We start from the raw sequence: 15,146 nt of genomic DNA on the forward strand, positions 1-15,146 counted from the left end.
CCCTTTTCATTTCTTATGGTCAGTCTGTAAAGATTGTAGAGATGACGTTTCCGATACCGATTCAGATTATGATGATTATTTTTATGACGATGATGACGATGATGAACTTGACCAAAGTCCCATGTTTGTGAGGGGTTAGTTTAAATTTTTAAAAAATAATAGAATTGCACGATAAGCTTTAGAGCCAAAAGATGCTCTTTCTTGGTAAAAAAAAAATGTGAGTCTGATTTGATCAAAACGTGGACTGAATTTGCTAAAGATGCGATGTGTTCTTGGCTAATGTTCTACTCTGACAAAGAGTTTTCACATATATAAAATAATATCGATTTATTAAAAAATAATTTCTTTTGTGAAAATAGGTACCTTGAAAGATATATCTTTGTTTCAGGACATTTTTCTGCCGATTATATCTATAGTAATTCTACATTATTGTTATTTTGAAGTACAGGTAATCAAACTTCTGTTTCTTTTCAGTTTTCCTATATGACACAAACTTCGATTTACAATTAAAGAAAACACGTGATGCAGAAGGCCAAGCTGCTATAAGAGCATCGGGGTACTTTTTTAAACTTATTTTTTTTTATGATGATCAAATTAAAAACAAATTGTAAATTACGATAGTGTCTCTATACTTCCATTTGGTAAATTATTTTTATAAACAGATCGCATAAAGTAACATAGAATTTCTCTTATTTGTATATTATGAAGAAAACTCGAAGTGACAGATGAAGACAAGTTTACGGTAGGTTCCTATAAATATATTTTTGTATTATAACGTTTTGAATGTACTTACAAGTACTGTACATGTTTTCACCAAATTATGCAGTATGCTCATATTTAATGTATATATAATGTACTCATATTCAAATAGATAAAGAAATCAAAAGGTATATTACTGCATTAAAAAATTATTTTGTCAGTTGCTCCAGAGGAAGATAAAACGGCAAAAACAGACCATTAAAGAAATCCATGACCATACCTCAAAGGTATTTCTTTTTACATGTATTACCCTGTGTCAGTGGTTCAAATTACGATGAAAATCCTTTTGTTTTTATCGATTTTCTTATTCTTTCTTTTCATCAATATTTTGCCCGGTTTATAATTTGAGAACCCTTTGGTCGTTGACAAGTAGAGCTGAACAAGAGGCCCACTGGCCTTTAAGATCATCCAAAACATTATGTGACAACTTTCCTACAATTAAATTTGGTTAGAGGTTTAAACCAAAAGGCAATGATATTCTCATTTCTTAGAAGGCATCATTACTCATCATATTATTATACTTAGTATGCTTAGTTAGGTTCCTTTATACCCATTTGCAGAGTAGGGAACAAACAAGTAGTTATAATCAGGAAAATCAATAATACCCCTCCTCAGGACCTCCTGACAATTGGACAACAAATTTCATAGTTTTTGGAAAGGCACCCTTGCTTATCATGTATAATCAGATTTCAAAGCATTTATTCATTTTCAATTCATAAATCCTCACAGCCCCTCTTTTTGGTACTGCTGACCCAGGGACTTTGAAATCCACAAAACATGGAGAAGGACCCTTGTTTTTCATAGCCATGTAGGTAGTTCATCTTCTTAATACCCAGCTAGTAGCAGAGGTGAAGATTTTCAAAATATTAATGCATTTACACTATAAAAACAATAGAGCCCTGTCCTAGCATCAGAACCCCTAGCCCGCCCTCAGACTTATCTGGTCTGTATTCTCTTGTCAGTCAAGTAAATTAAGGTCCATCACTGGGTATTTGAAATTGATTGACATTTAGCTACCTGTCCCTGTGTATAACTCTTTCACCCTGTTTGAAACTCGAAGCCAACATAAAATTAACTCTCAGTCTTCTGATGTAAACCGCATATATTAAATGTACCAGCGCAATAAGGACGCAATTTCAATGCCAACCATTTCAGCTTGACTATAATCTATTATAATTGTCTGTATTACAAATATGTCATTAAAAAATCAAGTTCGTCTCATAATGACTCAGTTAAATAAATAAAGCTTGTGTATATTATTCCTTTTCATGAAGAGGGGCGGCGAAAATTTTACGATAAAAAAGAGAAGAAAAATAAGCTTGTAACATTTTTTGCATGTAATGGATAGTAAAGATTAGAGCAAAAGCAATACATTTATGTTTCGTTTTAAGTTGGTTTATCATAATATAATGTACTCAAAATGCAGAACTTTACGATACCATTGCGTTCGCAAATTTTCACAACAGAACACATTTTTTTCTGAAATAGGACTATAAGACTTTTTATACAGACTGGAAGTAACTGTTACTATTGGTCGTGATCGAAGCTCTAATTGCCCCTATATTTCCGATAATTATAAAAAAGTTGTTAAAGATTTAAGAGACATGCAAGGATTAATATATTACCTTTGAAATTGTGTAACACAGACAGTTTATTGCCTCTTCCTGGGATTGAAACTGGAACCTCTAGCTTTCCAATCCAGTGATTTACAAATTGAGCTAAAGGATTAACCCACTAGCCCAAGCAAGTAGGATGTCATGTATTTTACACATTTACATTGTCCCCCTCCAGATAATGAGATATCATCTCTTTTGGAGTGTCAACACTTGTGGGGCGAAGTTCTAGGGGAAATCACTCTCACCCGCCAGAGAACACCAGGGTCCCAACGTTGGCGCGAAATGTAACGGAGACAATTTATTGCCTCTGCTGAGGATTGAACCCGGGACCTCTGGCATTCCAGTCCAGTGCTCTACCAATTGAGTTTAAGGGTTAACCCACTAACCATGTATCTTACACTACTACAATTGTACTGTACGTAATATTTTTTTAAATGAACTCAACTCATTACAACTGTGACATACTATGTAAGGTACCTACTGTAGACTTCTTTACAAAAGTTGGCCGGTGAGATTTCTTCTTATTTGATATTAGGCTCAAATTATGCAATTTAACAATCATCATTAATTACTGTTGATATTTTCTATTTTCAATGTTGAGATCTAATAATTTCATGATGAAATATAGGCCAAACAAGCTGTACAGATAATGCTCGTGGACCTCCTGTGTTGTTTTGTGTGAAGTGATAAGCGCTTCGCACGATCTAAACGACCACCAATGTCTCTGGGTATCATGCACGTCCCTTACCTTACCTGAAAAAAAGGTGCGTTTAAAAATCTCGGCCTTTATTGGCTTTACTTAATTTCACCTCTTTTTCAGATTTTGTCAGAGATAAGAGAGATGAAAAGAGATAAAAAGCCCTCAACTGGTTAGTATATCGTTAGAATTACGGAATAGTTAGTGTTTTGTTTGTTTTTTTCTATTTCTCTTCAACCTTGAACAGCCCCGTGGGGACCCGGGTTAGAATAGGTCCTCAGTACCCCCTTGCTTGTCATAAAAGGCGACTAAATGGGGCGGTCCTTCGGATGAGACCGTATAAACCGAGGCCCCGTGTCACAGCAGGTGTGGCACGATAAAGATCCCTCCCTGCTCAAAGGCCCTGAGTGCCGAGCATAGGCCTAAATTTGCAGCCCTTCACCGGCAATGGTGACGTCTCCATATCAGTGAAATGTTCTGGAGAGGGACGTTAAACAGTATACAATCAATCAATCAATCAACCTTGAACATTTTTTTTTACATCGACCCTATTTAAATACATGCAAACATTTACATATCTTCTGTTTGTCTAACCGAAATTGTAAGCATAAAGTTTTTTTTTGTATGATTTTATGTAGAGAACTCTATGTTGTGAGTGTGTAAGTGTTTTCATTCCTGTCACATGCAAGCCATATGACCAAAATATTTCAAATTTTCTTTAAACATTGCATGTCTCTTTTATCGAATGAGACTTTAAACAACATATAATTTACGTGTTACATGTATCTTCAAATTTCAGACTCAACATCATCAGATGAATCGGAGGAATCGGATGAAATCTACGGTAATTTTTTCCATGTTTCCTACAGTACTGACCAGACTCAACTTCATAGACGTGCTAAACTAGGGTCTGCTTCGCTTTCGCTAAGAGTCAGATATTTTAGAATTTGGGTACGCACTGGGTCACTGCGTTCGCCTGAAGTCAGCTCTGGTTGTATTATTTACATGTCGCGAACCCAATGTTCGTTTTTACTCAAGACTGTAGCGGACACCGTTTAGCCTACAACAACGTCGCGCACGGTATTGCCGTTGATTCTACAGCTTAACGCACTTTTAACTCGCATGGATTTTCGAACGAAATAAAGTCACATTTTTTTTGCAATAAAACTTAAGGGGGATGTACGGCCACCTTTAGTGTAGTGAGAACGAAATGTAAACATTTCTTCTAATGACTAAAATACATAACTGAATGCATGTTGTGCATATATAATCTATACTTTTGCAGAAAAATGCTTTTGATATGCTCCTTATAACTGCGCAGCCACAGAATTCAGCAAAGCCTTAAAAAATCCAAAAAAATACGCAAACTGTGCATTAATGTTTTCTCTACAACCATTTGTTGAGAAAATGTCTAAATTTTGCACTTTTAAATGATAATTTCAAGTTCAAAACGATGTATCGTTGTCTTCAAAAAGAGTGTAAAGATTCATGACAGTAGTTCATGGATAGCAGCACGTGGTCTATTTTTAGTACAGAATTTTGTTTTCCAGACCTCTTCTTAATATGGAGGGACATAACAATCTTTAAAATGTAGAAGAGAATTACAGTTGCAAAATATTTCAAATAATATGAACACTTTTAAAAGAGGAAATGTGTTATAGTGTTTCTTGAAGTTATTTATTATTTAATATCATTATTGTACAGTTGTTAAATAGTGTACGTATTGATATAAAAAAAATCTTAAACTCTTTGATTCCAGGTAAGGAAAAATGAGCACCATCAAAGTTAAAAATAAAGAGTTTGTAAGTCACAGATAACTTATATTATCTATCAAAAGTTTAATTATCACCATTGAATCACAAAGAAATTAAACACATAAAATCGATATGAATGACCTTGTGTTAGTACCTACTAGTAGGAGGGGTGATCAAAAAGTTCGCGAACTATCTCGATACATGTGTATCTATAAAAAAAAATTCAGATTAGAAACAAATTTGGTGCACACATAGCCAAACACAAGTTCTGTAAATAGCATATGCTGAATAAAGTTTTGCTCACAATGTGAAAATGACGTCATTATGCAGCTACTTGTGACGAAAAATGGTTGTCTCAGTGGAACTCGTTCAACAAACGACTAAAATATTTATGGTATATCTTAAAAATGCCTTTGAAGTAGCGTATAAGAATTTGTTCACAATATATCAAGACAAATGACTTCCTATAAATTCAATCAATGGTTGGATAGATCGTTTTAGTGAAGGAAGGCAGATGGTTAATATAATACTTGTTATGTTGCCCGGTGAAAGCAAGTTTGAAAAGGGATGTGTTTTTAATTAAGCAATATGCTATCAAAGACCTCCATCATTCAGCGTGGGTTAGAAGATTTAATGAATAAAAAAACTTTTTTTTCTAATTGCCCATTTTGTCAAAATTACAATTTTACAGAGTAAAGAAAAAAAATCAACATAATTAAATATTTTATACCATCTTTAAAATGACGTTTGCTGGTCCTCCAAACTCAGGGAAAAATTATTGGGTCGATATTTATAGGTGAGAAAAAAATTCCTTAAAATCTAAACATATTTGTTGATGGAAGAAAAAAAATATCGTGTAATGGGATGTAAAAAAAAAATTGAGTCGGGCCATTTGGGGGGGGGGGGGGGGGCTATAGCCGCGCACTGTTTTGTGCCATGATAGACATAGCATATTCAATGGACCATTCTTTGCAAGCATTTTTCTTGCTTCTAAATTTCAAAGAAACAGCTTCGTCTGTTCAATGGGCGAGAGCTTACAACGTTGTCAACATAATGAGACATGATGCTTTTTTATGTCCAAACATTACTCCATACAATGTGTGGGTCATTGCAAACAATCTAGCTTTTTATGTGAGGTGCCTGAAGGAAATCTTATAACTGCCTATTTTTCTGTCTAACTGCTGAACAAAATAGACATATGTACCAACTTTTCGAATGTAAGACATGTAATTACAATTTGTTTTTCATGCACTGCATATTGTTTAACTTTTTCAAATTAAATGCTAAGCATCCTCCTTGCAGTGCCCCATTTGAAAATAACTTCTATCGCCACAGAAAAAAGACCCGACGTAAACACATATGTTTAGGACATTTTTTATCTTTTTTCTTGAGTTTTAAAGAAATCAACAAATTATCAAGACTTGTTCCATGAAAAATTAAATATAATCATGGTAATAAACGCATTCTATCCACTGCAGATATATGCACATGCCAAGCACGTGCTCAGTGGAATAATATTAACAAGGAAATTCGAGCTGTAAACAGAACAGTTTTTCCCGATTTGCTGGAGTGGGGTTAAAATCGCGATTTTTTCATTATTCAGACGATGCGATGCAACAAATAACAGTAGTAAATAATATACCATAATGATTATTACTTAGCAATTTCTTGTCTTGATGTTATTATGGTCGCATTTATTCTAAAATCAATGTTATTCGAACTCTGTATGACAGAGTAATGGCGGACGAAATAAACACATGGCCTCAGGAATACTACCCATATGAAAAATCAAATTTTCAAGAATTATGGATAATGACAAGAAAAAAGCGAAACAAATGGTTGTAGCCATATTATCAATGAATCAAACTAACACCATTTTCAATGCATTTTTCATCTCGTGAATGCTGTAGCTGCGCAGTTCTAACATGATTAAATTCCTCCTAATTAAAACACATTAAACTTAATTATTTACTAATTTTGGTCTCTAACAGTAGGTAATTAGTGCATTAGCACTTTGAGTAACTTTGGGCTAGTTTAGTGGAGTATTAAGCGCATTCTTGGTATTTCTTATTTTACACCAGACTAGATCCAATATGGCTTGTACATCCCCCTTAAAATTATCGAGTTTCAGTACGAGACATAATCTTTATATTATTAAATATTTTATGTTTAAGGTACATATTCTCTCAAATCATTATCTAAAGTTTTAAATGTCAATGTTCTAAAAAGGAATTGATCCATAAATTGTATGATGTTAAAAGTGTGCAGTTCTACCATGGAAACCAGTCGAGCAGATGAGAAATACTTCTTCCATCTTGCACTTTAGTGTCATATTAATGTATAGAAAGTACAGAGGATACATGAACTGCACTGTTTCTGTATTAAGGCAAGGCAAAAGTATGCTTTAAAATGAACGGATACAAAGATGGTTGCATTTGACGAAAAACCATGAAACATTTGGAAACTCTCATTTTATATCATCCAAGAGTATATAAAAATCCTACCAATTATTATATGTGAATTATGTTTAAAGTAATGGAATATGATCAAAATTAAGTTATAAATCGTTTTTAAAATATATTTTGTTGTCATATTACACAATTTTACATTATAGCTATGTGACCTTAATTTGTGCAAAAACCATGTGAATTTAAAAAGTGCGTTGAGCTGTACATACTGTCAAATTATCACCCATCGTCGGATACCCACACGTGTGATCTTATCTTAACTCATTATCAGTGGACAAACTCGCCGAAAAATCGTCGTATGTAACTAGTTTGTGTGTATCATTTGATTGGCTGTTGCTCAATTTTTTTCCGTAGGTAACACTCCGATTGCTAATAAGTCCGTTCACCTGTGCATTTTGCAGTTTGAAAGAGGTACTCTCTATATATTCAGAATGTAAAATCTGACTTGTTTTAACGTCAGTGAATATATTGAATTGCCTTTAGTCGTTCTAAATTAAACTTCGCACGTGCGTCAACATATTTCTAATCAATGGAAAAAAATAACGTATTTTCAAAATTGAAGAATTCCAACCTTCTGACTGGTTGTCTATAAAAAAAAACACATTAGCATATTTTACGGCGATATTTCAGCGGTCCACGATTAGTGAGTTTAGACGTTATCAGCCGTGAGTATCCGACGATGATGCTAAAAGTTGAAGTACAAGTGTTCGAATATACATAATACATGTATTTTTCATATAAAGAAAAATTGTTCAAAATATACATGCATAAATTGCTCCTGTTTAGTTAAATTACTGATAGAAAATAAATAATATCATCCACTGCATCGTTCTCATTCTAAATAGCATCACGGTTCAACAAATATGAATGTAGAACGTTAATGTCTTTAAACATCCCATTCACCAATGTACTCTTTTGACGAGAACAAAGTTTACAATCGTTTACCCCCCCCCCATAATTCATTCCCCCATGACATGTTTGTTTTCCCCTGAAATTCTGATTGTGCTAGGAATCCATTTTGAACGTTATTTCATACGTCGTCTAAGTCCAAACACATTTAAAACTTGAAACAATCCCCCACTCTGAGAAAATATGTTTCTGAATTTTCAAAATTTCAAATTTCACGGAAAAGTTATATTTTTCTAAATTCATGTTCTCCGTAACGTCATCTTCAAAAATTTTTATTGTTTTATTTTACAAAACGACTTGTCATTTCACATTTGTTATTTCAAAGTTGACAGTGAAGCATATTTAGTTGAAAATGGGTTTACTTCGCTTCAATGATATGTTCAAATGTGAAATCTATTTCATTGTCTAAAAAACGAAATCTGAGCCCATTCTATTTGAAAATCGAATTTTTCTGCAAAAAAATGTACGCTTCAACAAACCCGTTCATTTAAATCACACTCAAAGACAAAGATAACGCATATACTTCGTACGACGTAGCGTAGTGGTAAACACGGTCGGTCTTGTGCAAACCCTGCGCCATGGAGAGAGTTCGAATCATATGTAAAGCTTTTTCTTTTTGTTTTCACATATTTTAAAAACGTGAGTAAAAAAATAAGTTAATAATAAAATATCAAAACAATGAAGTACAGAATTAAATGTGTAAAATATGATATAAACCATATAATTTTAATAAGTATAGCTTTCATTAACTTTTAGAATTGAGATATGTCTTTTCGCAGAGCAGGGGATAGACATGGCCTTGTACGCCTCCATTCTTAAAGTAGACATTCAATTTTGCTCTTGTTTTCATTAAAAGGTTAAGTTTTTTTTTATTATTTCCTTAAATATAAGGTTTAATTCATACACATATTCCAAAAAGAAAGTTTTAAACCTGCAGAAAAATTTCAATTTTATGTAGAACAGAATTTTTTTATATAGAATAGAGAAAAAAAACAAACGGAAGTATCGATCAAAAATGAATAAAATTCTTTGATCTGCATATTCCTTAGCGAGGGAGTGTAGAAAATCGAAACATGGGTCTGTTCTCTGTTAGATTGTGTCTGGTCAGTGCTTAAGGTCTTAGTTCTATTGGTAATTTTGAGCAAACAGTCTGAAATGTGCTATGCTGCAATCTGGTTTTACATCTTTTGTTTTATATTTTGTCGATCAAAAAGTTATAAAAAGGATCTGGTTTTTAGCTCTACTGGTCAGAGACCAGAAGAGCTTAAGCGAAAGTAATGCGTCCGGCGTCTGTTCGTCTGTCCGTAAACAATTTTTCAAAATGCTACTCCTCCTACAGTTTTCGTCTAATTTCAATATAACTTGGCACACAAATAGACTACACTAAGATACATAATTCTGTATATCGGTTTTTGATTTAATAAACGGTGTTGCCGTGGTTACTAAAAATGGATATTTCTGTGAAATTTCTTTCATAATGCTACTCCTCCTACAGTTTTGGTCTGATTTCAATATAACTTGGCAAAAAAGTAGACTAAATTACGATACATAATTCTATATATCGGTTTTTGATTTCAATGAACAGTGTTGCCGTGGTTACTAAAAAATAGAAATTTCTTTGAAATTCTTTCAAAATGCTACTCCTCCTACAGTTTTGGTCTGATTTCAATATAACTTGGCACACAAGTAGACTACACTAAGGGACATAATTCTGCGTATCGGTTTTTGATTTCGATGAACGTTGTTGCTGTGGTTACTAAAAATAGAAATTTCGAATTCTTTCAAAATGCCATTATTCCTACAGTTTTGGTCTGATTTCAATAAAACTTGGCACACAAGTAGAATACACTAAGGTACATAATTCTATTTATCGGTTTTTGATTTCAATGAACGGTGTTGCCGTGGTTACTAAATATAGATATTTCTGAGAAATTCTTTCAAAATGCTACTCCTCCTACAGTTTTGGTCTGATTTCAATATAACTTTACACACAAGAAGACTACACTAAGAATAGAAAGAGACTTTATCAAGGGTCATTTTTCGATTTATTGCTGTTGTAAAGTTTAAATTCCCAACTGCTTAAGTACTTTTCACCTCCTTTGCTATAAGTACAAACCAGTAGAGCTTCAGTCTCGACAGAGACTTCTGGTTTTGTAATTTAAAGTCAAAAACCCACTGAAATTGTCGTACACTATTTATAGCATGATTTTTATTTATCAGGCATTTAACGCATATAACTTTTTTTTCAGACTCGGATATTGAGTAAAATACTGATAACTTTCTAGAATGAAATCCTTATTTCAGTACTTTGTATTAAAGATGAATAGAGACTCCCAATGCATGTTTGTTTAAATATGATTTCAGAATGCCAAGTATTAGGCAGTTTGATTTAAAAGTCTCAATGATTCGTTTTCTAGAAGTTCTTACTGTAATTTTTTACTCAGTGAAAGATATAATTTAAAACCCTTTATTACACACTTAGTAATAAATACAGGTTTTTTGCATATGCGATATGGCTGACGTCACAATAGCCGTATCAACCCTGTAGGGCTGATATCGATTTGCAGGGCTAATATCCGTATCAGCCCTGCAAATCCATATCAGCCCTGCAGGGCTGATACGGCTATTGTGACGTCAATATCACACCCTTAGTAAATTAAACCACAATAACAGTACTTGTGATCATACACAATTTTTGGTGGGTTCATATTCTCTTAATTTTAACTTTTTGAAAATAAGGTTAATCTTAATTTACAAATACATGTAATACTATAGAATATTTTCAAATTACGGATCAAGTGCATTGAAATAGAAGTAGAGACGAACCCAAATCGTATGAGACATTAGACTATGTACATGTATGTAAGAAGTCCATGTATGATTATTTACTTATTTTCTTCTCAACTAAATGTGTTCTGTATTTTATTACTAAGTATGTAATAAATATAATAAAACATACCCTTTTCCACATCACATCCTGTATCAGCCCTCGACCAATATCAGCCCTCGGGCCTTCGGCCCTCTGGCTGATATTGGTGTCTCGGGCTGATACAGGATGTGATATGGAAAAGGGTATGTATTATTCTCTATTTATTACACATTTAGTAATAAATACATGTTTTTTGCATATGCGATATGGCTGACGTCACAATAGCCGTATCAGCCCTGAAGGGCTGATATGGATTTGCAGGGCTGATAACCTATATCAGCCCCACAAATCCATATCAGCCTTGCAGGGCTGATACGGCTATTGTGACGTCAATATCACACTCTAAGTATAAATTAAACCACAAAAAACAGCACTTGTGATCATACACAATTTTTTATTCTCTTAATTTTAACTTTTTGAAAATAAGGTTAATCTTAATTTACAAATACAGGTAATAGATTAATGTCAAATTACGGATCTAGTGCATTGAAATAGAAGTAGAAACAAACCCAAATCGTATGAGACAATAGACCATGTACATGTATGTAAGAAGTCCATGCATGGTTATTTACTTATTTTCTTCTCATCTTAATGTATGCTGTATTTTATTACTAAGTATGTAATAAACATATTAATACATACCCTTTTCCACATCACATCACACTGATATTGGTGTCTCGGGCTGATACAGGATGTGATGTGGAAAAGGGTATGTATTATTCTCTATTTATTGAGGCTATATCATTCGCATTTTGTATGATGTACATGTACATGTATTTGTTTTTCATTTATATTCTCATATTGATGTATCAGCCACGTAGCATCGTTTTTGAAAGTGGGGGCCAGCCAGAGAAAAAAATGACCAAACTCGAAAATCCTATTTCGGTGGGGTGGGGTGGTGGGGTAGATGCCATCTTTTTTCAATGCCAACTTCTTTCGGTACCAATTTTCCTGCTACTGTACTACATTTTCCTTGATATTAACTTTGTGTACTATAAAGTGGGGGGGGGGACCAGCCTTTCAATGAACAATTTTAATAGTAAAAGTAATGTTGGCAAAAAAAAGTGGGGGGCTAGCCCCCCCCCCCTCCCATTGCTACACGTGCCTGTGTATTAATTTTCCCAAATTTAATTTCTTCTCTGTTTTTTTGTTTTTGTTTATTTTGTTTTTGTATATGTTTCGAGATTTTTTAAAGAGTTTTTTAAGGTACAAAGGCTTATACCTTTCTGTAATTTTGAAATAATTTCATGCCACATGAAAGGTGTTAGACTAGTATCATAAAAGCATGTCTGTAATCTTGACGTGCGTTTGATTGTAAAACTTTCCTGCACTTCTTTCCAAAAAAAAATTCAATATTTTTGCGAATAAAGAAAATATGTATTATTTAATGTAATTGTGTATACAGGAAAAACAAAGAGATAGTTTTAATACCGCCATAAAATGATATTTATGGGGTCTCAATCGATTTCGGCCAAAGTGACTTCACGTACATCAGCTTTTTGTCAAGTGACATGGTTAAAATAAGAGAAGATATGTACGACACAAAGATATCGTAAAAGTTCAACAATACGGATAATTTTTCACTATGATATTGATTATGTTTTCTTTAGTGACTTTCCTTAACAATATACAATTTTTTCAAAGACTATGTCATTAAACAAACACTACTTTCAAGATGTTTACTCACAAAAAATTCAGGTACCTTACCAGGTATTGGTGCGAGATATACCAGATGATGGCATTTCTTATATAATCCTTTGGGGGGAAAATAGTTTTCCAAAATCACGTTTTTGCAAATGTAGACAATTTCTATGCATTAGAAATAGGTGTTTACCTTTTTATGATGGTTTAGCCCCCCACTTTCAATTAGCCCCCCCCCTTCAATTTGCTTCCGACGCCCATGAACCTAGCTGCGCTTCTCATGTACCTTCATTCTCTTCATTTTCTTTTATGATAGTATTTCTAATATATAAGTTTCCTTAGTATTCACAATTCAAAAGAATCTTACGAGTAGCAAGTATTCAGGAACTTCCAGCATCAGAATTATGCATTTGATCCAGTTTCTACATAATTTTCATAATACTGTTTACAAAAGTGTGCCTTTTTTAATGTTTACATATACCTCTGTCTATTAATGTCTCACATCTTAAAAAATATGGCGACTTATCTATTTATTGCAATAATTGGAAAATTTAAACAATATTCAATGAAAATAAATGCAGTTTTTGTACCTTGAACCATTAGAATTGTGAGGGTGGAGAGACTTTGAAGTTTTAAGAAAATAAATGAATGTGAGTGATTAAGTAAATTTTTCAACTACATGTAATGATTAAGAGCCCAAACTGCAACCCACCCACCCCCCAAAAAAAATATGGATTGGAATCTTCCGAAACGGGTTTCTTAGCTCACTTGAGCTGAAGTGAGCTTTTCTGATCACCCGTTGTCCATCGTCCGTTCGTTCGTAAACTTTTCACATTTTCAGCTTCTTATCAAGAACCACTGGGTAAATTTGAAAAAAAAAAGAATCTTGGTACAAAGCATACTTAGGAGATGGGAAGATTAAATTGTTAAAATGAAGGGCAAAGTCCCAGGGGAGATAATCAAGAAAAAGACAAATCTAGGGTGAGGCCATTACAAAATCTTCTCAAGAAACACTGAGCCAGGAAAGTTGAAACTTATGTGGAAGCATCCTGGGGTAGTGAAGAATATAAATTGTTCAAAACATGACCCCAGGATAGGGCAGGGCCACAATAGGAAATCCCAGTTTTAGATAGAAACACAAGTGTTTCATACTAGGTGACGCTGAAGGTCGTTGTAATTAAATTTTAACAAGTTAAGCAGGTGAAAGTCATTACATAAGATATTTTTTTAACGAACTAGAAACTTAAAATGTAAAGACATTAAAACAATTGTGTGCATGCCTCTTTAAATATACAATGTATTTGAATCTCTTATTTTAGGTGACCTGAATACAAAGTGTATCTGTCTAGAGGCTGTATATTTTTCTTCTCAGTTTTACTTTTTTTTCTTAATATTTCATCTGAAGATAATTTATTGAAACGAATTGTAAAGTATTTTACATGTATTGAAACAAATACCATAGTATCTGGAAACCGAAGATGAACTGTTTTACAATATATTATAGTATGAACTTTATTTATTGTATTTTATTTTTAAGCACCCGGATCGACAGGTCGGGGCGCATATTGTTTTTGTCCTTTCTGTGTCTGCAAACTTTATCCTTCGCCATAACTTTTGAATCATGAAAGATAGAGACTTGGTATTATGTATGTATACTCCACCAATTAAGTTCTTTCAAATGACACCAAGGTAAATGACTTTGTGACCTTGACCTGTATGCTAAAAATAGCTTTTTGAACCTTCGGCATAACTTTTGAACCGTGAGAGATAGAGACTTCATATTTCGTATGCATACCTCACAACTTAAGTTATTTAAAAAGACATCATGGACAATTGCTTTGACTGTGACCTATATGCTTTAATTGATTTTTTCGTACCTTTGCAATAACTTTTGAACCATAGGAGATAGAGACTTCATATTTAGTATGCTCACTCCAATAATCAAATTTTTTCAAATGACACCATGGCCAATGACCTTGTTACCTTGACTGTGACCTACATGCTAAAAATAGCTTTTTTCGAACTCTTGCTACCGGGCGCATAGTGTTTCACAAAAAAAATCTTGTTGAAAGGTGTGTTTATTGTATGCTTTAATTCATTTGTTCTGTTAACAATTTTCTTTCTTTGAAATATATGATTATAAAAAAAAAAATCACTTTTGTCCTTATCTTTAAATTTTACCACATGTATCACTGTTACAGACTTTCTGTACAGGTATAGCACACATATTTACTATATAATTCTATAACACTGAATATGTAATAATAAAATATCGTTAAAAAGGTATTTGAATTCCTGAAAAATATTTTAGCAGGAGGTCTTAAACATTACCTGTCACATTAGCCGACCCCCCCCCCCCGAAAGAGAATTCTA

At 33.4% G+C, this 15,146-nt stretch overlaps 1 protein-coding gene across 1 annotated transcript; it reads left to right on the top strand.

Annotated features, from left to right (window-relative positions):
* The first annotated feature begins 4 nt into the window (after window positions 1–4).
* LOC134232613 (uncharacterized) lies at window positions 5–10,669 on the top strand. The gene is made up of 7 exons (XM_062714611.1): window positions 5–134; window positions 475–556; window positions 709–742; window positions 921–986; window positions 3,196–3,244; window positions 3,872–3,916; window positions 10,453–10,669. The coding sequence occupies exons 1-7, from the start codon at window positions 122–124 to the stop codon at window positions 10,467–10,469; spliced, it is 306 nt and encodes a 101-aa protein (XP_062570595.1). The 5' UTR covers window positions 5–121; the 3' UTR covers window positions 10,470–10,669.
* The last annotated feature ends 4,477 nt before the right edge of the window (window positions 10,670–15,146 follow it).

The sequence above is a fragment of the Saccostrea cucullata genome, unplaced genomic scaffold, assembly GCF_032062105.1.
Source record: "Saccostrea cucullata isolate Sc308-1 unplaced genomic scaffold, CSIRO_AGI_Scuc_v1 ctg7942, whole genome shotgun sequence".
In the NCBI taxonomy this organism is placed as follows: domain Eukaryota; kingdom Metazoa; phylum Mollusca; class Bivalvia; order Ostreida; family Ostreidae; genus Saccostrea; species Saccostrea cuccullata.

Coding starts and splice junctions, on each gene's coding strand:
- LOC134232613 (XM_062714611.1), top strand. Junction 557..708: donor GCTGCTATAAGAGCATCGGG/GTACTTTTTTAA, acceptor TATATTATGAAG/AAAACTCGAAGTGACAGATG. Junction 987..3,195: donor TCCATGACCATACCTCAAAG/GTATTTCTTTTT, acceptor CCTCTTTTTCAG/ATTTTGTCAGAGATAAGAGA.